Genomic DNA, 26,488 nt, shown 5'->3' with positions numbered 1-26,488 from the left:
TTAAGGGACCTCCACACTGTTTTCCAAAGTGGCCGTACCAACTTGCATTCCCACCAACAGTGTAAGAGGGATCCCCTTTCTCCACATCCTCTCCAACATTTGTTGTTTCCTGCCTTGTCAATTCTTGCCATTCTAACTGGTGTAAGGTGTATCTCAATCTGGTTTTGATTTGAATTTCCCTGATGGCTAATGGTTTTGAACATTTTTTCATGTGTCTGTTAGCCATTTGTATGTCTTCTTTGAAAAAGTGTCTGTTCACATCTTCTGCCCATTTTTTGATTTGATTATTTGTTTCTCGTGTATTGAGCTTGTGGGACTTCATCAAGATAAAAAGCTTCTGCACAGCCAAGGAAACAGTCAAAAAAACTAAGAGGCAGCTCACGGAATGGAAGAAGATATTTGCAAATGACACTACAGATAAAAGACTGGTATCCAAGATCTACAAAGAACTTCTCAAAATCCTAAACCTTTCTTGTTGTTTTTGTTTGCTTGTTTGTGTGTTTGTTTTTAAGGAGGAAGGGATATGCTTCCCAGGTGTCTGCTTTGTGAGGATCACAATGTAGGGACTTCTGTGGCTCCATGAATTCCCCTTGGTCTGTTGCTGGCCCACTGGCTGGCCACTGCTTGTGTCTGCTGTGTGTGTGGTCAAGCCTCTTGGGCCCAAGTAGCCATAGACCCAGCTCTATGCTTCCTGCTGTGCTGCCTGTCTTTGCTTTTGTATCATGCCTCCTGCTCTTGTTAAGGACCTGCTTATTCACTTCTTGCTTCCCTCTGCTTCTCTGTGTGCTCCCAGTCTCCTTGGGGTTGCTCTTCCATCCACACATTCATCCTTCACCTCCCTCATCCCAATTGCCTTCGCTTGTGAGAAGCAGTCAACCCAGTGGTTAAAGGCACAGTTTTTGGAGCTAGCTACTTGGGTTGGAATTCTGCACTGGAATCCTACCACTACCATTTACTAATGTTTATGATCTTAGGCAGATTATGTAGCCTCCCTAAAGCTCAGTTTCCTTGTGTATAAAAGAAGCACATAGGTAAAAACCTTTTCGGGTTGTGGTGTAGACTAAATGAGCTAATGGAAGTCAGGCACTTAGCACAGTGCCTATCATAGTACAAGTTGCCACGGCCACAGTGATTATCACCTGCTAAGTGCATTTCACTTATTATCTCCATTAGTCTTCATAAAAATCCTGTGGAGAGCCTCATCCCCCCACTTCATCTCATCCAAATCCTCATTCATTCCATGCCAGCCACACAGGCCTCCTTGCTGTGGCTCAGGCTCCTGATTTAGGGCCTGGGCACTTTTCCCCTCATACCTGCTTGCTCGCTCCCTCTCCTTTTCCACATCCTCGCTTAAATGTCTCCTTTACTACCCTACTGAAAATCGCAACTTCTGATTCCCCTCCCTTTCTCTCTGTTTTTAATCTTTTTTCCCTCCTCATAGAACTAGTCACATGTTAACATACTAGACGATAATTAATTATGCTTTTGTTTACTGCCATCTCCCAGCTAGAATGCCAGCTCCAAAGCTCCTGTCTTTGTTTTGTGCAGAGAACAGCGCACAGCAGGTATTGACTTTGTTCCATGTGAAGTGGGACAGCCTTTCTATTCCGCCTTCACAGATAGGAAAGCTGAGGCTTTGATTCACGCAGCTAAGAATGAGCAAAGTAAGGCTTCACATTCTACCTCATCCGATTAAGCAAATTTAAGAACCAGAACTTTTGGGGGGCCATGCAAGTGTAAAGTGTGGTTGGCCAAGATGGGAGCTGTCGTGAGTGAGAACAGCTCCTCCTGGAAGGATCAACTTGCTGGGTATTGTCAGGGCTGCAGAGAGGCACAGGGCTGCCCGGATTTAGGTATTATCATCCTTAAACACAGTAGGACTTCAGTAAAAAAAGATGACTTGGAGCAGAAGTTGTCAGGAAAGGAGTCCTCGCCATTATGGCAAAACTATCCAAGCAACCATGACTTTATCCTCATATCCTCTCAAGGAATGAAGAAAGAAGAGTGGACATAGGACCTGCCCAGCTAACTCACCCTCCTTGAAGGAGTCACTAGTCAGGGAAAGAGAAATGCACTAACACCCTGATAGAAGCTACAGTGTTTTAGGAGTCATCCTGCTCCCCAGACCTCACCTGGGAGCCAGGAAGATTGGCCATGGTGTGCACAGTGCCATCCACCTGCATGGGGCTTCCACTCCATCAACATAGGCATCCAAGGAGCACGGTTCACACCTCTGGTGGACACTCCCAGTCTGGCTCACTTCATCCAGAGTCAGACATCGTTGTCCTTTCTCTGCTTGCCTTCAGCATCAGTGATCAGATGTTCTCTGATGCTCTTTTGCATTTTATTTTGCATCTTGTTTTATTCTGCCTATCTCCCCTCTCAGCCTCCACCTCGCCCTCCCACCAGCTCAATTTCTTCTTATGTAAATATTATATACTAGTTTACCCTCCTGGTCATGCATATGTTAGGCAGCAGGACTGTCTGAATAAAGCTCAGGCAGGCCCAATGTAGCCTGAAGTCAGAGGGAATACATAAGCCTCTGCCTTTTTAAACAAATATGAATTTAACTCGAAGGCACTTGCCAGTGTGATTTGTTTTCATTGTTCATGTATGAATAAATATTTAAATGTAATCATCTGTTTATGCTGAGCATGGGCTGGAATGCCCGTCACATTGCTATTCCTGTTTCTCCTGCATATAATTTGCTTGCATGTTAATGCCATTTATTCCTATGTAAGCCTCTGTTTTCAGTTTTGAATATAATTTCACTTTTTGATGACAGTAATGGCTCAGTAAACTGCACAACTGCAGTTAATGGAATTATTTTATGATAACATTAACTTGGCATCAGATCAGGGTAGAAGAGAAAACTGTCATCAGAGGGATATTGTCAACCAGTTACTTCTCTTTAATTTATTATCTATTTTATGAGTTGCTACAGTGTTGAGGGGGAGCTAATAGCTTGTTTATTACAAACATATGTGGAAGTGTTTTGTAAACCGTGAAGTAAGTAGCCATCATTGTAGCATGAAATTGTACATGCACATGCATTTTAAATACCCTCTTTTCCCTTTGCGTATAGAAATATTAGTAAACGTTTATTGAGCACCTATTACGTGCTAGACACTTTAAGTGCTGGGGACACTGAAATTAATAACTAAGTCTTCCTCAAGTAGCAGTAACGCAGTAGGGCATGCTGGATATGCATCCCAGTAATCAATCACAGTCCCCTGGAATAAACAATGATCCCCAATGTGATGTCACTGAGGCTCAGGGAGCAGACAGGTTTAAATGACAAACTCCACCTCAGGAGAATCAGTAATTCTTCTCAGAGGAGGTGATACTTTAAACTAAACATTGAAAGAGAGAAGAATCACAGATTCCAAGTAGAGGGAACACCGTGTGGAATACGTCGTCCAATCACTCCTGCCACTCCAGGAGCACCGTGTATGAAGCCTCTCCTCTGTGCTTGGCCCTGGATCACTTTTTTACTCTGCCTCACTTCATACTCACAGCAACCCTGGGGAGTATAGGTATTATGATGTTTCTTTGACAGGAGAGGAAACTGAGGCCCAGAAAGATAGAGCAAGTGACTGTAGGTCACACAGCTAGACGTCAGCAGGGAGGGCTGTGACATCGGAGCCTAGGCCCTTTGTGCCTTGCTGTGCCCATGAGCAGCAGGTTTGTGGGCAAGAGTGGCTAGTGGGTGAAGCCGTGGTGGTGGAAGAGGTGAGGTAGGCTGAAGCTGGAAGTGAATACCTTGCATGCCGAACCAAGGAATGTGATGTCATCCTCTCTGCCAGGGGAAATCAGCATAAATGCTGCCCTCTGTCCTCAGAGCACAGAGTGCTCGAGCTCCCCAGTGGGTGCACAGACTCATCCATTGGGATCAGGTAAAAGGATGAAACTTCCTTTATTTTGTTTCAAGGGGAAGAAATTAAACTTTATAAACACTTGAATAAGAATTAGAATAATACTTGGGGCGCCTGGGTGGCACAGCGGTTAAGCATCTGCCTTCGGCTCAGGGCGTGATCCCGGCGTGATGGGATCGAGCCCCACATCAGGCTCCTCCGCTGTGAGCCTGCTTCTTCCTCTCCCACTCCCCCTGCTTGTGTTCCCTCTCTCGCTGGCTGTCTCTATCTCTGTCGAATAAATAAATAAAATCTTTAAAAAAAAAAAAAAGAATTAGAATAATACTTGGATATAACGTATAAATCAATAAGCATCTGTTGAGAAGCATGCTAACATTTTTTTTCTCATGGAGCAGTTTGGAAACCCCTGCTTTTGGCAATAGGAGCCATTAAAGTAGTAAAGCAAGAGATCTACAAGGGTACCTGGGGGGCTCAGTCAGTTAAGTGTCCAACTCTTGGTTTCAGCTCTTGTCATGATCTCAGGGTCATGAGATCGAGCCCCACATTGGGCATGAAGTCTGCTGAAGATTCCCTCCCTATTCCTCTGCCTTTCTCCCATGCGCTCTCTCTCTCTCTCTCTCTCTCTCATAAATAAATAAATAAATAAATAAATAAATAAATAAATAAAGCAAGCAAAGAAGCAAGGGATCTACATGATTTCGATCCATGTTTTAAAAAGATCACCGAGGGAGAAAGATGAGTGCGTGGAAGATGGTGTAGAGAAAGGGAGGCAGGAGGTTAATAATGAAGTGGTTACAGTGATGCAGGCAAGAAGACTTGAGCTAAGACAGTCATAGTGGGCTGGAGAAAAAGGAGAGGAAGAAGATAAGGTGTATAACTGGCAGGATGGAGTGTGGGTAGGAGCTAAGCTGAAGGAAAGGCCCAGATCAGCTGATCTGAGGTTGAACTTTGTGACCCATTTGATTAGACATCATCAACATGATGAATACAGGGAAGGAGAAGTTTTGGGGGGAAGATGATATGTTTTGGTAAAATTTGAGATGTCTGTTGGCATAGCCTGGTAGAAATGTATAGCAGGTAATTAGATACAAATCTAGAGTTCAGGAGAGTAAAGAGTAGAAATATAGTTTTGGAAGAAATTGATCCAAAGAGGTATTTGGAACTATAGTACCAGATGAGCAATGTTCTAAAACTCAGGATGAAACCCAGGAGATTAGCAGGTTGAAGGGATGGATGCGCCGGGGGGGGGGGGGGAGTCCCAGGGAAGGCTGATCAGGGACTTAGCAGGGGAAGCAGGAAGACTGGCAATCCAGGAGTCAGAAAAGAGAGCATTTCAAGGAGGAAGTGTCACCAATGTCAACATGCTACAGCAAAGTCATGGGGACTGAAAACTGATTAGAGGCAAGATTTTTGCAGTGAGGAGGTCTTTGGTGAATTAGCCAGCCCTTCCCCAGAGCTTAGCATCTTTCCTAATATCCATTTGAAGACCCTTAAGGAGACAGAGGGATCAGGGCTTTGAGGTGCTATTGGTTTCCCATCATCTTCATCTACACTGTGGATTGTCCTTTGCCAGGGCGTAATCCTAGATTGGCTTCCCGGGCTGATCCTTCAGTGGCCGAGTGAACTGTTTCCTATTGGGTGCTGATCTCACACTTTGCTCACAGCAAAGTGTAAGACACTGGCTGTCTGCTTCCATTGTCACTTTAAATGGCTTAATTTTGCAGAACAAGACTATCTCTGCTGTAGATAGTTAAGGGAAAAGCCATGGATGACACAAGATATTCATTCTTCCAGGTTGAAGCAGTAGACAATTTCCTTTTCTTGTTAACTCCTCGTTAGACATCTAGAAGCTCGCTTACTGGCAGAATTCTTGCCTTTGTGCAAACAATGGCTGTTTCTGTCAAATGCCGAGGCTGACAGCTCCTCAGAGAATGACTTGGGTGAGAGATCAATTTACTGAATAAATATGTAGATTTAGGAAATGTGTTTGCAAATCCCCTGTAACTAAATATGAACATGCGAGATAATGAAGGGTCTAGTTTGCCAGAGGGGTGAAATTCACCAAACTACCATAATTGTCAGGGATGCTGAACTGAATCAGGGTGACTAGGCATACTTGATGATCCACTTCAAATGCATTTGAGGCAGCATCACCTCAAAGTAGAATTTGTTTCCTTAATAGGAAATAATATATTGCTCAGTTCTCGGGCTTGCAGCTTATTGTGTCTTTGGGGTGGATGGAAAATTAAAGAGGACTTAATTATGAGGCATATATGGTCACTTTCCTTCAGGTCTCCAAACTAGTCTCTCTGTCTCTCAGATCTACTGTCCTAATGGCACTGACTGCAAAGACACACTAATTCAATTCAATCCAGTTCATTGATTCATTAAATAAATATTTTGAGCCTTACTATTTGGCCAAGTTTTATCCTAGGTTACTACAGTGAACAAGAGAGATGTAGCCCTGCCCTCATTCTGCCCTTATATGGTACCGGGGGAGACACACACACACACAAAGCAAACAAGTACACCAAGTAGTTGCAAACCATAATAAATGCCAGTAAGGGAAATAAACAAGTAGTTGAGATACATGGTACAACGTAGTGGTGAAGAATCCCAGGGACTAACCACCTGTGTAACCTTCGTCCAATGCCCTAACCTCTACCTTAGTTTCTTCATCTAATGTTGGGATTACCTCATAGTGTTATGAAGAAGTGATATTTCAACCGAGAGATGAAGGATGCTAATGAACCAGCCACACAAAGGATAGAAGGAAGCATCCTTCATGGAGGAAAACTCTGAGCAAGTGCTCTTGAATAAAAGCTTCAAGTTTTCTGGAAAGTTAGAGATTAGTGTGGCTGAAGCATAGTGAACAAAAGGGAGAAGAGGAGGAAGGTGGACGGGGAGAGACTGGCGGAGCCTGCCCTGCAGGATTTATTCTCAGTGTGTAACCGAGGCCTCTGCAGGCATTTCACCTGAAATGCTAGCAGTCCAGGTAGTGCACAGACGCTCAGCTGGTGAGGAAGGTTGGTGTCATGTGTCACCAGCGTGGGTTGGTGGTGGCTGCCTGGACTTGTGTTGGTGAGGACACCGAGGTTGTGTTTAGAGGTGGCCGTACAGGGAGCTGTGACTGATGAGTGGTACCTAAATTGAGCAGTTCAGTGGGAAGGGATAGAATTGTTCACTCCTGTGTTGCTTATGCAGCCCTTGATAGGAGTGAAGGGCTCTGAGTTCAAACAGAGTGTCCTGCAAAGCCTTTGTGTTTTGGATTATAGTTATTCTGTATTCAAAATTAAAAAGTGTGTGTTTCGTATTCCCACTAGCCTCTTTGGTTGCCTCCTGTAAGACACTTGTGATAGTTGCTACCCACTCTCTAATTAGACTGGAGACAGACACAGCCTGTGCTCCTCAGATCATTGAGGAGCCCCTTTAGTTTCTCCTGCAGTCTCTCAACTCTGCTAAGCGTCATTGTCTTACGATCACAACATTTACAACTTTTTAAAGTCATGTATGTTTCAGCCACCATGAATTTTTGGTTTGCAATTTTGGATAATTTTTTTAAGTACGTGATTATAGTCCCTTCTCAATTATCTGTTAATGTAAGAATCTAAAGACCCATATTACCCAATGTAGCAGTTAATATAAAGTCATTCAATTTGATCATCAGAGTGCATTATGTATAGACGCATACTCATGTACAGGTGAACTTCTTCTCAGAGGGGTGTTCTGCTGAATCACAATTTGCTGAGCTAAATAGTATCCTTAATTATTACTTCCTGATTTTCTATCAGATGGGCATTTTGAGGGGAGGGAAGAGCCACTGGTCTTAGGTACAACAGGGGTGACAAAAATGAAGCGCTTTCCCATAGTCAAATATATTTTGTGAATAAGCCACAGATAATACTATTATGTCAACAACTAAGGATACCCCAAATAGCATGGGCCACAGCAGTTAATAGCTGCTGACCTACCTCTTCCGAAATGCTCTTGTCTTGGCTTCTACGACACAGAGCTCTTTTTGTATTCCTCGTACTTCTCAGATTTGTCAGTGGTCCTGAAGAGAGGCCTGCGCCTTCTTTTACTCAATTCCCTCTCCTAGGTGAATGAATCAAACCTGGTGCTTCAGTTCCCACTGCTATGCAGATACCCCAGAAATCCAGCCTGACCTTTTCACTGAGTTCCACGGCTCCGTGTCCAGCGGTTTACTTGCTGTCTCCCTCTTTCGTATCTCAAAGGCAATTCAAAGTTAGCATATCCAGAGCCAAACTCATGATGTCCCTCGTCACACTGATCTACAAGCCAGCATGTTGTGCAAGGCAAAAGAAATAAGATTTTTCTGACATCTCATTTTTTGTTTCTTCATAATCTGCATTCAAGTCTCAACTGCTCCCTTCCTAAATGTCTCTCAAATTCATCCACTTCTTTGCATTGTCCCTACCAACTTCCTAATCAAAGTTCTCATCATCTCACGCCTGCATTACTGTGTTACTTTCTCTAATGGTCTGGCTGCTTCCATGCTTGTCCTCCTATCATCTATTTGCTATGGAGTCTTTTTAATTTCCTAAGTAGATAGTTAAAACATTTGTAAGTATGGGAAGTTTTGTTTCTCCCTTTCTAATCTGAGTTCTTTTTCTCCCTATTTGATCGCATTGGCTAGGATTTTAGGTCAGTGTTAAAATAAAATAGTGATATATATTGTGTAATGGCTTTAAAAAAATTAGATGCCTTTTTATCAGTTTTATGAAGTCCCTTCCTATTACTAATTTGGTAACAATGTTTATCATAAAGCAGTATTAGATTTTATTGTGATCACTGATGTTTTGAATTTATTTCTACTATCTTAGCTGGGATGGACTCCCCACCATTCTGATTTTCCCGACCTTTTTTTTTTCTTTTTTTCTTTTTTCTTTTGTTCCTTTTGAATTTGTTTTCAATTTTCTCATTTGTTTTTTTTTTTCCTCTTTACCAGTACATTTTATATCCAATTCTATTAGTGGCTATTTAGGTATTCTATCATACACATTTAACTTAATCAAATATCAAGTTAATATCTATATAGTCCCCTGAGTAATAGAAGGATTTTAGAAGACACTGTCACTTCCCTTTTAAATATTATACTAGGATTATGCAGGATTTTAGTTTAGCTTTTTGGTACGTCCACAAGTTATACATTATTCTTCTTTTAAACAGTCAGTACCTGTTATGTGTTTTTAACAATAAAAGTTCATCAACACTATTATACTGTATACTTAAAAATAGTTAAGATGGCACATTTTATGTTATATGGTTTTTATCACAGTTTTAAAAAGGTTATGACTCCTCCTGTCACCTTTGACTTTCTGTGTTTGTTTTCCTTCTTCTTGAAGTAAATCTTTTATAATTAACCTTAGCAAATTTTTGGTAAATGCTCTCAAGTTGAATTACTCTGAGTTTATTCTGGAAGCTGGAAAGAAGTTTTCTTGGATATAGCTTTTTTTTTTTTTTTTTTTTTTTTTTAACTATGATCACCTGTTAAGGTTAGCTGTCAATCTTACTGTTGCTCCTTTATAGGCATTCTGGTTTCTTCTCTCCCGTGGCTTTTAAGATCACCTCTCTGTCTTTGATGTTTTGCACTTTCACCATGATTTACTTAGGAATGAGTTTGTTTATACAACTAGAAGATTGTTTTCCTGAATCTGGAGTTTGTTATTTTTAATGTCAATACCTACACTCCCCCCCCAAAAAAATTCTCACTCACTCACTCACTTTTTTTTTTTTTAAGAGTTATTTATTTTAGAGAGAGAGAGAGAGCATGCATGTGGGTGGGAGGGGCAGTGGGAGAGGGAAAGAGAGTCTTAAGCAGATTTCACCTTGAGCACAGAGCCTGACATAGGGCTTATTCTCACTACCCTGAGATCATGACCTGAGTGGAAACCAAGAGTTGGATACTTAACCAATGGCACCATCCAGGTGCCCCAATTATTCTTTTTAATATTTGCACTTTTCCCATATATTCTATTATTTTTCTGAAATGTCAACTAATGTAGATTAGACCTCATATTCTCCATGTCTCATAAACTCTCATATTTTCTATCTTTCTTTTTTTTGTTTTTAGGATTCATTCTGGCTAATTTCTTTGAACCTGCTTTTCAGTTTACCAATTTCTGTCTTAGCTATGTCTAATATGCCATTTAACTCATTGACTGAGTTTTTAATTTTAATTATTGGACTATTTTCAGAGATTCCATTTAGTTCTTATTCAAATATAATTTTTCATTTTTATAATTTTTGTTTCTTAATCATACTTTAAAGCATCCTTTTTCTATTTTGAAGCATATTAAATATGAGATTTTATATTCTTTGAATTATAATTCCAGTAGGGTGAGTCTTCATGGGTCTGATTCTGCTGTCTCCATCTTGGGTGACCATGATTCCTGGGCATTTTGTTGTTATTATTTTTTAAAGCTAACTTGCTTTAGAACTCTATCAGTTGTTATATGTTTTTAGTCTTGAAATAAAGTTTTTATTTTCCTCCAAAGAAAATGGGGACAGTAACAACCAGAGAACCCTTTAAGTTAAAATTTCTGTTTGTGGATCCAGGCAAGGAGCATGAATATGGAAAAACAAAAACAAACAAACAAAAACATGAACAAAACAAAATCCAGGTGAGGACTGGCTCGTGGTTCAGAAAGCTCAATGGGTATGTTTTCCTTTTCCATCCAGCACTGAGGAGTGGGTAGTTTCCTCACCGTTCCCTTTCATGAAATAGATATACTTCTCACCCTCCTTCATAAGAAGGCAGAACAATTTGGGATACCAGCTTTATGCAAGGGTCTCCAATAAGCAGGCCCTAGGATTGATTTCATTCCTTCTATTCCCCAAGCAGCCACCTCAGTGGAAGTTTAAGAACACTAAGGTTGAGCAAATGCCTTGGGGGCAGAAGCTGGTTTTAATGTTCTGTGAGTACCCAGAATCTCTCTTTTGCGTGGTGTTTCTCCTCTGTGGTTTCTTTAGTTTTCTGATAGTTTACCAGCTCATTTTGAAAAATCCAGCTTTGGTAGTCATTTTTTACTGAGAGGTTTTCCAGGGCATTTTGTCTACCACACTGTTGGAAATGGAAGTCTTTAAACTTTACTTCAGTTAGAATGATCTCTCCACAGTTCAAACCTAATCTGGGAGTTCACCTTCTTGAAACCCTCTAATTTCTCCTCGTTGCTCTGAGGATGAAGACAAAACTGCATGTGGCCTACGAAGGTCTGTGAGGGCTGGCCTCTGCTCCCTGCCTGTCTCCTTTCACCCGACTTACCCAGATTTCCTCCACTCCAGATTCCGGGCTCTTTATTCCGTCCCTCTGACCCACTCGACTCTCTTCTGCTGTAGAGCCTGTGCTCTTGCTCTCCTGGGAGTGAAATGCCCTTCCCTTTCCTCTTCCAGTTTTCTCTTACTCTCTTTTCCTGGGTCACCTAAAGCATCGTTTCCTTGGGGAACCTTGCCCTGTATTTGCAAACTAAGTCAAATCTCTTCAGATTCTCATTGCCCCTGTATTTTGTCTTTCAAGTATGATCACACACACACACACAAATATTTGTTGAGCTCGTACTATCTTCCAATCACTGTGCTGTGAAAGAATTTATAACAGAAATAAAAATTGACACCCAAATATGTATCACAGTTGCTGTTCTAACTAATCGACAGGTCATCTCAGGATCTGGAAATCTGGAGATGGTAAACAGCTTTTCGTGACAAAAAGTCTCTTGACTTTTTTTAGAACTGCCCTTAGGGTCTACAACTTCTGAAAGGCCTTTCACTCAGCATTTGTTCTTCCTCATTCAGCACCAACACATGACGTACCTGTTTCATGCATGCTGGACTCTAAAACTTGGTTCTCCTTTTAAGCCCTTGAATTGATAATGAAAGTTTCTATCTAGTTGAAATATTTGTCTAATGGTAGAGGTTTAGTTTGCATTGGCAATCAAGTGTTTATCCAACAAGTATTTATTAAATAGCCAGTTGACAACTCTGCTAGGCACTGGAAATACAACAGTCAATTGGACAGACTCAGGCCTAGTCTTCGTGGGATTTTATAGTCTAGCTGGGAAAGGAGTCATGAAGCAGAGAGTCTTGTGGGTGCATGTGAAATGAAAGGGAGGTATCTGAGGTGCCTTAAGGCATGGAATAAGGAGGTTAAATCTCATCATGGGGTCAGGGAGGCATCCTGGAGGAAGTACCATCTAAGCTGTGACCTGAATGATAAGTAGGAATTGGTAAGTGAAGAGGAGGGTGTAGCTGGTGAAAATTAAGCTAGAAGGAAGTCCCTGAGATAGTAGGGAGCTCGACTCATGTGAGCTACAGAAAGGCCAAGGTGGCTGGAATTCAGTGACGGATGGAATAGGAAGAGAGCACCTGGAGGGATAGGAAGGGGTAGATCTCCAAGTCCTTGAAGGTCAGGCCGTGGCATCTGGACATTAACCTGAGGAAAATGGGGAGCTATTACAAGATTTTGAACAGAGAATGATATGATCACTTTTGTTTTTAAAATGTTCCCTCTGACCATTGTGTAGAAAATGGATTGAAAAGGGGGTAAAGTGAAGGAAGGGAGGTGGGTTCAGAAACCCCTACAGGTTAGATGTGCTGGGGCCTTGAATAAAAGTGGTGACCATAAAGATGGAGGGTACCAAGTGGCTTTGGTCACTCTAGTTAACAATATGGTATTGTTACCAAGGCTCTGACTTGGATGCCTATGGGGCCATATGCCATGCTGGTGAACCATGCAGGGTGAGCAGGCTTGGTCTTGGGTGACTGGAATGCTCTTATCTGACTCTTTGACCATAGAAGCCAGTGAAGAATCCTGGAGGTTTCGCTCAGTGGTAATGTAGTCCACTTATTGATGAGGGAAACAGCGCCCAGAGCAAAGTAATCTGCTAATGGTCACAACACACACTGGTGCTGGAGTCAGGTTTAGATCTCAGTCCTCAGACCCACACCACCACTCTTTCTGTCGCACTGCTCTTTGCTGGTGGCTTGCCTCGATCTCAGCCATGGTACTACTCAGATGAGGTCTTCAGTAATGGAAAACTTGACATATTTGAACTTGACACTTCCTCAGATGTTCCCAGATTTCAAAACAAAGAGTTTTACTGCATATGTATTTTAAAACACAGCACCATTAGTAAGGAAAATGTTAAAAATTCTATTTAACTCCACATACCAAATGTCAAGGCTCTCAGTGGAACAGAGCTGGAAACCTGGGGTTCATTATTCTTATCAGGAAGCCGCAAGAATGCAAGGACAAAGTTCAGATGCTCCTGGCATGACCATAGTTTAGAGTAATAATAACTTGACGTTTCTTGGTCAGTTGTCTCTCTAGCGGCAGTCCATGCCGGGAATCAGGAGGTAGGTGAAAAATCAGCAGTTAGATTCTGTAATTGTAGAGGGGAAAACTGCCTCTAGTTTCTGACCTTGAGTTAGATCCCCTGGCTGCAGCCCTGCTTCCCATGGTGAGAACAAGAGAATTCAGGAAAGACTTTGGGGAAAAAGATTGTTGTAGAAAGGAACTGGAAGGCAAGAGACATTCACCCCAAAAGAAGAGTAGTTATCTCTTTTGAAAATAAAATGTAACATTTACTTGTTTAAAAATCATAATATAACATAGAAGTATATAAGGGGACTGTTCACATATACAATTTTTTTTCTAAGAGGTAATAAAATTATCAATTTGTGTATAGATTTCCAGATTTTTACTAGGGGTGTGTATGTGTGTATGTAATCATTCTACAACTTAATTTTTTCCGCTATCATTTAAGATATCATGGACACTTCATAGGTGATTAAAAAACTGAAGGGAGATATGGTCAGAGAAGCAGTCAAAACCGAATTTCTTCTCAGTACCAGAAGTTTTAGAGCAAGTGGGCCTAAAAAGAAAATGCTGGAAGGAATCTACTGAATATTAGCTTCTCTTTCAAGTGAATGATGCAATCTATATTTTTCTTTATATGTCTTGGAACTATGGAAAGGGGGAGGCTGTGGGAAGGAGAGAGAGAGAGAGAGAGTGTGTGTGTGTTTCTGTTTAGGAGCATTGTTTTGGGAACACTCAATTTCTAATTATATTGAGAGAAAAACCCTGAACACCATTTTTCATGCTAATGGAGAAATTTACTTAAGTGCAGAATTATGCAATTGAGTTCTTCTTGCCAAATTACATAAAGGCTGCAGCTCCTCTCAGTAGAATGAAGGATGGCTGGGGCACACATCACACTCTATTCATAACTTAGAGTTCTTTTCAAGGCTTTTGCCTGCATCTTATTACCTACTTACTATTAATTTATTGCACAGGGTTGCTGTATTTTAAAGTAAAGTGAATGTTTTAGATGGATAGTTTTCTTTCATTTCTTCCATATTGTTAACTTCTATTTTTTTGTTTAGGCTGTTTATGCTTTCACCTGAGGCAGTTTTTCTTCAGTGATTGCATTAATTTTTGTATGTTCATCCTAGACATTTTTCAAAACGGGATCCCCACAGGTTGAGTTTGTCTTCTGTTCTCTCACCTCCAAATCATTCTCCCCTGGGGTGATTTATAAGAGGAAGACTGTTTACTGAAACTTCTTTGCAGTTTGCCCTAAGGGGGGATTCCTCCTCAAATGTCAGACTCTGGAAAAGTAACAGCTCGAGCGAGGAGAAATAATTTTGTCATTGACAAAAGGGTTGGCGCCAGGAACTGGTCTGAGCCCTCTGCCTCCCGGCTGTTTCTATCAATTAAATGAAGTCTGCATGGAGTTCTCTGGGCCACCAGGCTACTTGACAATTCACACAGGCAACATTGTTGTTATATTAGCCCTTCCGTGTATAGTCCCTTTCAGACGAGGCTCTACTCTTTCTCTTCTAACAGAATAACACCTTATGTTTCAACTTTGTTACCCTTCAAAAGAGAATTTCTCTGGCCACTGTGGAGCTGGACTGCTCACTTTAGATTCATTGGACCAAAATTCCTTGTCTTAATCTGCCATTCCGGATTCCTTTTGGGTCTCTAGACTTTGGTGTTGGGAGAAGGGGTCCAGATGGTGACAATGACCATGAAGGAAAGAGGTGAATCAGGAAGGGGACCCTCCCATTCATGAATACTTCCCAGCCCTATTGCTTTGACTTAAATGTGCCTGCTGAGTGCGCTCAAGGGTTTCTTTCTGTAAATAGGATCAATAAATGCAAGGATGATTTTCAGACAGATTCAGGCACTGGTGAGGCTATAATTACTCTCCATCCCAGGTTGGAGTAGGGTGTGAGCAAGACAGAAAGGGGGAGGAGGGGGAGAGAGGGAGAGAGAGAGAGAAGGAGGGAGAGATGGAGAGAGAGAGAGAAAGAGAGAGAGAGGCAGGCAGTTTTAGTCTTAGAATATTGTGATTTTTCCAAGTAATCACTCTTCTGTAACCACGAATGACTTAATGGTTCTTTTTTGTAAAGTCACTAATTTACACCTACTCTAACAGAGCAAATTATTGGCTTGAGAATAGGAAAACCAGCCAAGTCACCTTGGATTTAGAGCTTGAACAGAAAAAGGTTAGAGCCAGCCATTCAGCTTCCCTGGACAGTCCTGTAACATCATCCCCTGGGCAAATGATGCTTTCCGACCCACCCTGACTTGTTCCAGTTCCTGGCAATGGGCTATTACTTTGTTCTCTGGAGGTAGTATTGCCTAGCGGTTAAGAGGAAAATTTGGAACCACACACTCAGGCTTAAATTCTGACTCTTCCTTTTACAAGTTGGGTGACCTTGTGCAGTTAGTATTGTGCCTGGCACATAGCAAAGACTTAGTAAGTAGCAGTTATTAGTAGTAGGAGTCTTAGTAGTCAAGGGAAGAATAATAAGGCTGCATAGCTGAAGGTGACTAGTAATACTATCTACTTCAGATACCATTAGAACTAGTTGAACTGCTACGAGTTCTGGATTCATAAGATATTTCTGTGCAGCTACATTGAAGGTGCTGAAGTTCATTCATCTAATACTTAATCATTAGTTGATGCATTTGTTTAAACTTCTTTTGGTGTTCCAGGCCTATTGCTACATAAACATGGGGATATTATGACTGAGATAGCCTTGACTCTGCCTGCGTGGAACTTATACTCTAGTGGAGAAAACAGGCAAGTAGTGATGGTGAGGAACAAAGTATTCACGCAGAGAGCCCACATCATTGTGATAGTCTGCTTTAGTGTTGTGTGGAGCGCACAGCATTCATTAAGGACGTTCACTAAATAAATGGCCTCCCTTCCGTAGTATTCCTCCAGTGCCTGGCATCACATTTAGGGGCAGAGAAATCTCTTGACTTTAGTGGCAAAGTAGCAGAATGGTATAGCATGACCTTATTGTCGAGTAATTTTGTCAGATCATAGAGGCATTTAAAATAGATTTTTCATTTTAAAAACCTTCCAATTAATCTGGCCTTGCTCCCAGGCACTTGTGAAATGAGTCAGGTATGTGTCTCACCAAGAGCAAATTTAGGTAAAGATGTGACCAGGTGAGGAAGACAAAGGAAAGCTGGGGCCCAGGTCTAATCCTGCAGGGGCATTTATGGGACTGCTGGGGAGGAAGGAAGGAGACCAGACACGCTGTGGGGGTGGAATGGGAAGGGGGCTGCTGAGGGCAGACAGGAGCCACCAGGTAAGCAGTCACGGTGCTCAGTGTCTGCTAGAGCCCTCGTTCCCTCCTCTGCTCTTCTGTTCCCCTGGTTCATGCCTCTTTAATGTCTTTTCCTTTTTCTCATATGTAAAATATGAATGATAATAGTCTGTACCAAGTGAACTAATCCATGTGAAGAATTTAGCGCAGTGCCTGACCCTTAGGAAGTGCTCGATAATAATATTAAACTTTTATTATCCAACTTTTCTCACTATGTGGCAATACATAATTTACCTGCTGGCCTGTCTCATGATTTCTCTGGGAATAGGGACTGGGTCGTACTCATATTTATCTCCCCTGCAGTGCCTGGCACGCAGTAGGTGCTCAACAAATTGTATTTGTCTTTATGAAGATTTTTTTTTTTTGTCCTTCATAATGCTTACAAAGATCTAGAAGAAAATTATGGTACTATATAACAATAGCTAGCATTTATTTAGTGTTTACTATGTGCCAGGCACTGTGCTACTTCCTTTGCATGCATTATTTGCTTGTAGGACCACCTTATGGGGCTAATATCATTTTACTAATGAGAAAACTGAGCCTTAGAGAGACTAAGAAACCTAGCCAAAGCCACCTAACTGATAAGTGTCAGAGCAAAGTTTGGAACCCACACAGTCTTACCTAAATTTCTGCATTGACTTAAAGAGGTAGGGAAGAAATCAGGAGGATGCCTGTGAATGTGGCTCAGAGGAGCTGGAAGTGACCAAGGCATAGAAAACAAAATGGGGCTGGAGTGCCAGGAAACCCACCACCCCTGGATTCTAAAGTGAATCTTCCTGCTAGCTTTCCAAGCCTGAGGATGCCTTGGTTAGATGCTGCTCCCCTGGGCTGCTGGCCTGAGGTTGGCATCTCACTTTTAGGCTGATGCTTTATGTACCTGCATGGAAGAGGTGGTGCAAAGCATTGTACACACCATATGGGGCCCCATTGGCATTTAGTGAGTGCTCAGCTGTGCACAGTGTCTCCTGAATGAATCACATGCAAGCAGAGCATCGCTATGTTTATCCAAGCCCTGGGAGCTGGAGTGCTTGCCGTGGTTGGGCTCACATGCCCCAGCGCCTTGCAGGTTGTTCCAGTTTTCCCTGTGGTCAGGGCCTTCAGGCCCTTCAATAATTCGGTCCCTGGCAGGATCAGCTGGTTTCTGAAACATCTTTCCAGGCGTGCTGAAGCCAAAAAAAAAAAAAAAAAAAAAATGCTTCCCTCCTGAAGCTATAACAGAGACCAACTGCTAAAAAAGGACCTTGAAACCACATCTGCTGTGCCCTTGACTTCAAGGCCACGCTTAAAGCCTTGCAGATAGATGAAGCATTATTTTTTTCTTCTTTCTTCCAGTTTCTCAGGAGAGGCCCTACAGTGCTGAATGGCCCCCATTATCACTTTATTTCTTGCATGTAATCTAAAACCCTTATGCATTTTATTTGCCTTAATGAGACTCCTTCCTAGAAATACTCCTTTTATTTGTATGTGCTCAGGTGAGAGAGTTTCCCAGTATAATCACTTCTGTGCTTGGGAACCAACAACAACAATAAGAATAATAGCTGATATTTACTTAACGTTTATTAGGTGTTAGCTATAATATTAAACACTTGAAAGACATTATCTCATTTTTTCCTACCTCAATATCCCCTTTGAGTGAGCATTATATCTCCATTTTGTCAGTAAGGAAGGTAAAGAGTCCAAGGCCGCGCAGTCAGCATATGGAGGAGTCTGGCTAAATAGCAAAGCCCTTTGCACTAAATAGCTGTTTGCGTCACTTCTCCTGCCCAACTGTGCCCATTTTTTTCAGCTCTTCTTTCCATTTGTACCCAGTAATACCCTAGGCTTAAAAATTCACACATACACACACACACACTTGCTAAGAGGCTGCAACAAATTAGCTTAATGATGTAGTCACTGTTAAATGCAAGCCACTTCCCTACAGAATTAGTTTTTTTAATCTTTGATGAAACTCAAGCAGGTGTAGAATATTTTTCCTTTCCTGGACTAGAGTGTGGTGTTGAGGTACTTTACTTGTGACACGAATAACAGGGAGCAGCTTGGATTCCCACTGAGGCAGATGCCCCTGAGCTTGGCCTCCTGGGATCTGTGTCATCTGCCCTCCCCTGTTAGATTCTCAGAGCACAGAAGGAGAAGAGTGCCAAGTTCTGGCTCAAGCTAGAGCACTGGTACAGTCTGTGACCTAGAGCAAATCAGATTTTTCTTGGTGGTAGAAATTAAAGTCAGTTTCTTACAAAGTTTAAAGTTGAATGCATAGCCCTGACTTGGTCTCATAGCCTAAATGTCTCTTTCCTTTCCTACCTCAGTCAAATAACATTTAAAAGATGGCAGTGAAGCCAAGTCACTTGTCTACTTGGGCCCTCGGTTTCTTCTTCTGTACAATGGGAAGCATGGACTAGGCGCTCACTGGCCTTCCCCACAGCTCTTGGTTTAGAATTCCAGGGGGCAGCAGGAAGAAACCCACCCTACCCCGCAGAATTCTGACCAGATAAGATTGCAACAAATTGAACCAGGGCTAGTTTAAGAAAAAAGGGAATTTATTGGAGGGGTATTTGTGCAGCTCATACAATCCAAACACACACACACACACACACACACACACACACACACACAGGTTGGGAACCAGGGCTGCTTGAGGGATTTCTTCACAGGAGTTCGTGAACATTCCCCTGGAGTGCTGCCATTAAGAGGACCCCCATTAAAGTCCGTTTTTATGTTTTTGTATTAAAAAAATACAAATTCCCGGGAGAGAGCCACCAAAAGACCATTCAGTTATGGAAGGTGGGGGAGGCAGGGTCAAACAATAGGAAAAAGCTGCTGGAGGCCATTCTTGCAGGTTGCACAGGTGGTTCCCAAGAAGAGGACTTCGTGGGAATCCTACCCCCGACCCCATGGAAATACACTAATAAGTATGCTTTACAGAGGAAGTCCATATGTATGTAAATAATGATGACTCCACCACGGGCAGCCATGTCTGGGTATTAAACGTGGGTGAGAGACACTGTAGACAATAATAGGGATTGTGAGATTGCTCATTAGACATTTTCGGGTAGCTGTGGCTAGTGAAAAGAGTAACAGATTTCAAGGCAAAAGTCTTGGGGGATGGACCATTCATTAGTTTAGCTTTGGACACAAAGAAAAACTAAACAATGTCATCTTATGGGGAAACCACCGCCACTTTGAATTAAGATCCTGCCTTCCTCTCTACTAGATCTGTTCTCATAGTTTGCACTTTGATGGAATTTGGGCAAGTTTCAACCTCTTAGGAGTTTCTGTGTCCTTATCTCTGAAGTGGGAACAATAGTAATATTCCTATAATAACCAACAAGACGACAGCTAACATTTGCTGGCACAAGGCATATGCCGAGTGCTTCACGTGCGAGGGGTCTCCTCACGGTACTTGGGCACGGTGCCGTTATGGCCTAAGTTTTGTAGATGAGGAACTGGGGCTTGCGGGAATGAAGAGAGGCGGTAAAGCATAAAGCAAAGTACTGTACAAAGTGATTGAGAGGGTGGGCCCAGGGGCCGGATGGCCAGGTACGAGGTCTGGCTCTAACACTTCCAGGCGTGGAGTCCTTGGGCGTGTTGCTTGAGCTTGATCGGTCTGTAAAATGGGGATAATGATAGGGCCCACCGTGGTGTAGTCATGAGAGTAAGTGATTTAATATGTATGCAGACAGTGCCTGGGGCAGAGCAGTGTGTAAGAACGTCTACTATTATTAATAAGGTCTACAGTTAGCAAGGTGGCGGTTGGAGACCCAGAGCTGATGGACTCTAAAACATATACTTTATGGCTGACATCTCTATTCTAGCAGGACAAGAAGGTTCAGAAGGGAGGAGTTTAAGAGAAGGGTGAGGGCACGAGGGAGGGAGAGAGAGAGAGAGAGAGAGAGAAAGAGAGCTGCTTCAGGACTCTTGGCTCCTCTCACAGCCTTTTCTCTATGACCTTGAACTAGATACCCAGAAAGTCAGCAGCAATCACTGGGTCCTTGTAATTGATTGGAACATTCAGTACTGGCTTTCCCTTAAGCTTCTGACTTCAGGGGGGCTTTAGGAAGCGGTAAATTAGGAGAAAAGAGAAGAGAGGCAGAGAGTGACTAACACACAGAGAGAAAGATGGAGTCAGAAAGACAGAAAAGCAGAGATAAACGTAATGACCCAGAGACAGAGTAAATAATACTCACAAGGAGATGAGCAGACACATGTTTAAAGACAGAGAAAGGCAATAGAAGAGAAGCAGAACGAAAAGAAAAGAGGGGTGAGGGGACGGCTGGGAATTCAGTGCATACAGCAGTTGATGGATCGCCCTTCCTGTGGTTGATGGAGCAAACAGACCCGTTAAGTGTGTCAGCGGTTTATCTAAGGAGAGCACCTTTCCCACAGCCGCAGCAAGTGGCGTCTGACTGTGTAGGGCAGTGACAGGACTCGCTCTTTATCTGAATTGGAGACAGGAGCACTCTTGTCCGTATTTCGTGCAGGATGCCACAGATTAGGCTGCAGATTTTTCATGGTTGGCGATAGAGCCTTGTTTAGAGAGGCCTAGGGCTGAACAACACTCCAAGGCTGGGCCAAGAGGACCATAAGCCTTAGGAACCTAGAGATGGATTTTATACGAGGGGATGGTTTCTATAAAAAGTTGCATGTATGCCTTCGTGTGGGCCTTGAAAATCTCTGCAAGAATATCCATCTAAATGTTAACAATCCTTATCTCAAGGTAGGATTAATGAGGAGTCTCACTTCATAAGTAATGTGTTTCTGCTATGTTTGCATTTTTGACAGTAACAACATAGGGCCTTTATAAAAAGAGGAACAAAAGGTTTCAACTAGATGATAAGCACACTTCTTGAAATGAGAGGGCCAGGTACACAGTGGCCCCCCACGGGGAAGAGGCAAGTACGGATTTGTCTGACAAGCAGGCAATGGCTAAGTACAAGGGTGGAATACTTGAAAATATTTCTCCTTGACGCTTCCCAGACGCTTTGGAAATCTGGTGACCACAGTCTCTCTTCTGATTCTTGCAGAAGGGTGAAATTATTAATGTCCCCTCAGCTTGGATGAGTTTTATTCCTTTGAGGTTCTTCAGGGTTTAAAAAAAAGGCAGGAGTCAGTGGGAGGGTATCTGTTCTGCTCATGGTCAGAGGTTTTCCTGCCAGTGAACGATGCTTGGAAACACTGCTGGCTCAGCACCATGGTGCTGAAGTCCCTGTCTCCCACCCCTCACTCTAAATTTTAAATGAAGTTTGTGGCTGGCCCATCCTTTCAAAGTTATTGCCTGTAGGCTTGAAAAATGACCTAGGTTTGTCTTCTTTCAGGCTTTATGAAGGCAAAGAACAGATGGAGTTTGAAGAATCCATGAGACGGCTCTTTGAATCTATCAACAACCTGATGAAAAGTCAATACAAAACAACCATCCTTTTGCAGGTGGGTTTACACTACAAAAAAAAAAAAAAATCTCTTTTCCTTTGGTCACCTGATAAATAACAGTATGGTGAGATAATGTCTACTTTTGCTTGAATATGTAGCCCTATGTTAATGGAAGGCCTGGGCTGGCCACATGGTACAAGGATCATGAACACCAAAGAAAGCACATTTATTATTTGTTTCCTGTGAGGGCAACAGTGCCTCTTTTTAAATCACTCCGAAGCTTTTGCTACCTGGAAGGAAATAGGTCAAACCTGATCCACCTCTAATGGTGACAATGGTGGGGCGCCTGGATGGCTCAGTCAGTTAAGTGTCCAACTCTCGATCTCAGCTTGCATCTTGATCTCAGGGTTGTGAGTTCAGACCCAGCAATGGGCTCCATGCTATTCATGGAGCCTCCTTAAAAAGAAAAATAATAATGGTAACAACGGTTAAGGTGGCAGCCTCTTAAATCCTCTACTTTCGATTCTCAGCACCATAAGCTCAGATCCCTTTTTGGGGTTAGAGTCTCCTCAATAAACAGGAGATACTTTGGAGAGAGGTCCTCTAATTTATGGCTCATGATGCTAATGTAGGAACTCTGCAATCTTTGAGAACCCTTGAGTCCCACCCCAAGGCTGAGCAAGAGTTTAGCAGCAGAGAGCCTGAATGGAGAGGCTGTTTTAGGGGAAGACTTCCTAACTTTCACAGGATTGACTTGTAAGTGTGCAGGGAGGGCTGCCTCATGTCACATGAATAGGAAAAAACACATTTACTGAAACAATGAGTTAACGCAGATTCTTCTTTTCCTTCTTTTAATAAGAATTATCCTTTTAGTTGCTAATATAAAATCTGCTGTGCCTGGGATCACCCAGCCTCTGGCTGGAATGGATGAGGTGCTAGTGTCCAGTTAGAACGGAGGCAAGAAGGCAGAGGCAGAAGTCTGTCTAGCAGCGTTCACTGCTGATGCCACGACTCCCCAGCTTTGCACATCAGAATCTCTTGGGGATCTTTAATAAATTCTGATGCCTGGCTACCACCACCAGACATTCTAATTTAATCAGTATGGAGTGTGACCAGGGCAAGCAGTTTAAAAAACTCCCTGGTGTTCAGGAATCACTTTGCTAGTGGCTTTTTTGATTGAACAAATGTTGGTGACCTCTTTGTGTGTGTGTGTTTGCATGTCTATGTGTGTGTTTGCGTGTGTGTGTGTGTGTGTGTGTGTGTGTGTGTGTAGAGGGGGGCTTTGACTAGTTCACCAATGTATCCTCAGCACATTGAGCAGGCCTGATACATAGCTGATGCTGAATAAATATCTGTTGAATGAATGACCCTCAGGATAGGTGTGCAGCTCTCCACTTCATAGATGAGGACACTGAAGCTCAGAATTGATACCACTTTGTCAGGCTCCACTGCAGTCAAGGGTGTGGCTGGCGTTCAGATGGCCTCATGCCTGGCTCTGAAGACCGTGCTCTGAGCTGCTCTATTACACTGTTCTTTACACTATACATTTAGCACGTACTGGAGATAAGACTGTTTGCTCCAGGGTGAGTCTTACCGTTTTTACCTTCCCTTCCCTTTTGTGTGTGTGTGTGTGTGTGTGTGTTTTTTTTCCTAAGTCCTCCCTCATTTTACAAAGCTTCATCATTTTACAACAAAGGGAATAAGAGGAGCAGGGGACAGCATGAAGAAATGTGATAAGAGCTGGAGCCTGTCACTCCGCCTGTATCATATTGGAAGCAGCTGAGCTTCCAGGGAGAGGTGTGAAGATGTTTGGTGAGGGCTGAGGTTGACTGGTTGCAAAGGGAGAGGCTGTAGCATTGAGTCAGGTCTGAAATAGCTCTGAGGAAGCTGAAGTACGAAGGAGCAGAAATGACGGACAAATGAAGGAAGCAGTTAGTGGGGAAGAGAAAGGAGCAGGTGTCTCAGAGAGGTAGAGGTACCAGGAGAGGGACAGAGCACTGACCTTGAGAAAGCCAGAGGGAAACAGCTCTCATGGAGTCAGTCTTTCTAATTTCAGCACCTATTTCCTGGTAATGAACTACATGTACCTTGGGGGATGGGACAAAGGGACAGAGGGATTAAGAAGGGAAAGAAAGGAGGAGAAAGAAAGAAAGCTACAAAGCAAAGAGGAGCCAGTCAGCATCCGTGGCACTGAGGAGACCTGGATGTTCTTCTTGCTCAGCTGTATGACTGTAGGCTGGTCATTTAACTTCTCACTGTCTGTTTCCTCATCTGTAAGCCCTCACTGTTTACACGAGGATCAAATAAACACTGTCTACAAAAGAGCAGATTATAAAATGCTATGTAAACGCAGAGAACTAATGTGATTATTATGGTCTGGGCATAAGCCTTTTTACCCAAGTTCTTACTGTCTGGGAAGCTATGTAGAAATGCCTTATTTTCCCTGGTATTTGGGCTAGGTTATGCTGGTTTCTCCTCATGGATTTCCACCCCAGAGTCATCAAAAGGACCTTCATCTCTTTTTTAATTTGCTCTGAGGACCAAATTTAGCTTCCACAATTTACATAAAATCAATGATACTTTCTACCTATTTCTATGGTTGCTGAAAATTTGGCAAAGAAGGATATAACCATATCCAAATATGGAAAGCAACAACCTTTGAAGATTTAATGCCGGTTTAAGGTGTAATGTGTGGGCTGATGAGGGGAGAGAGGTCAAGACCATGTCATGTTAGCAAGCTCCATACAAGGAATCTTCTTGGACTTTGTCATTTGCTACTGGGGCAAGAGCTTTGGATTTCATGTCAGAAAGACCTCAGTGGTAATTGAGCATCTGCACTTGGGCATGGGACATTGGGCAAATTGCTTCAGTTTTCTGGGCCTCTGTTTATCCTTTTATGAAATGGAAAGCCTAATGTCTAATTTAGAGGAAATATTGAGAGGATTAAATAAAGCAATGTATGTAAAGGGAGAAATATAGAGCCTATTACCTATTTCAATTTAAATAGTTTTTAGCCATTTATACCTCTCCCTTCTTTACCTCATCATAAAACAGAAGTTTTTGGAGCATTTGCCTAGAGTAGAAGGAGATATTTATATTCCTAATCTTGTTACATGAGGCTGAACGGTTTTAGGACGTTTGGTTATTCAGCTAAATCAAGAAACATAGATATAAATTTCAGGGAGAATAAACCCACAAGAACTGACTCTATGGGGAAAAAAAGGAATGACATAGTATAGAATGACTGGAGTCCTGATTCTGAGCCTGCATGGGGTATGGTGGGAAAGAGGGCTGTGATCTATTAGTAGTGTCTTTCATACATTTTGGGTGAGAGCGTAGAGTAAGAATGCCAGTGAGTGCAACTTTACACCTCCAGCTGGGTAGCAGCTCATGGTGGAAACCCTCATTCATGCCTGCTTTACTTTAGCGTAGAGCAGATCTGGTTCAATCAATCTCGGCTTTGTCCATTGTGAGTTCTGGGATCTCATCAAGTTATTTCTCATTTCTAAGACTCATCTGGTGTTTGTGAATTGCTTCCTGTAGTTTTCCTTATTGTTCAGAGTTGGCATGGCAGCAGCTCGCTCAAAACTATGGAGAATTTAAAACCAGCAATTCAAAGAAAGTAGAAGATCATTAAAAATACCTTCCACTGATTGAGTATCTACCATGTGCCAGGCATGAAGCTGGGCTCTTCATATACAGTGTTTTGCATCCTGCCAGAGATCTGCAAGGGATCACTGTCTTCGGTGTCCATAGGAGGTTCATAAAGTTAAATAATTCATCCCAGATTATACCTATCCACAGTGGTGGAGCTAGGATTTGAAAGTACCTGGGTCTCTTGACTCCAAAGTTAATGTTCTCCCTGCCACAGGGAATGGATTAGGACGGGGGTTTCCATGTGTTTTCAGTAACAGGCCATAAGCTTAGAAGTCCCCATGTGTGCCAGCCCTATGAGCATTGTTGATAAAACTGATGGTAGGTTGAGAGGATCAAAATCAGACGTGAGTGAATTGGATGTAGCTCGAATGTGAGGAAAGGGCATTTGGTGACATTATGCAGTCGCATTTGTCCCATTCACCTTTAGGTCCAGGGTTCATCATAATGCTCCAATTTGATGGTGTGAGTGAAAATAAATGAGCAGCTCACATTGAATGGCATGCTCCCTTGGCCACTATGACTGTCATACATGCTAATAATGCCACCAGAGTGTCCAGGAGGGTAAGGGAGCTCTGTATTTTGTATCCCCAGTACCTGAACCCGTGGCTGCCACTTAGTAGGTACTTGAATATTTTTTGGCTAAACAAATGAAACAATGAACACTAGCTTCCACTGTTTTGTGTTTTAGCATTTATTATGTATCACACATTAGGCTGAAAGCTTTATATATATTGTTAGCTCATTTGATATTTATAACAACCTTATTAGGCAAATACTCTTCTTATCTCTACTTTACAGATGTGGAAATGGAGGCTTAGCAAGGCTGAGTAATTAACCACAACTAAGAAGGGGCAGGTCTGGGATTTGAATCCAGACGGTGTAAGTCCAGAGTTTGTGCTCCTAACCACCACCAAACAAAGCATAGTTTCATGAAAGACTTAGCCAAATCT

At 42.4% G+C, this 26,488-nt stretch overlaps 1 protein-coding gene across 5 annotated transcripts in view; it reads left to right on the top strand.

Moving 5' to 3' along the window:
* DOCK2 (dedicator of cytokinesis 2) overlaps nt 1–26,488 on the top strand; it is a 407,128-nt gene that overhangs the window by 79,554 nt on the left and 301,086 nt on the right. For all 5 annotated transcript variants that reach the window (XM_040630309.1, XM_040630312.1, XM_040630308.1 and 2 more), the window contains one exon: nt 21,830–21,938. In XM_040630309.1, coding sequence (XP_040486243.1) covers nt 21,830–21,938 — 109 coding nt within the window. The remainder of the gene's footprint in view (nt 1–21,829; nt 21,939–26,488) is intronic.

Source organism: Ursus maritimus, unplaced genomic scaffold (assembly GCF_017311325.1).
Source record: "Ursus maritimus isolate PB19 unplaced genomic scaffold, ASM1731132v1 scaffold_15, whole genome shotgun sequence".
NCBI classification, from domain to species: Eukaryota; Metazoa; Chordata; class Mammalia; order Carnivora; family Ursidae; genus Ursus; species Ursus maritimus.
This window is presented reverse-complemented; position numbering and strand designations above follow the sequence as displayed.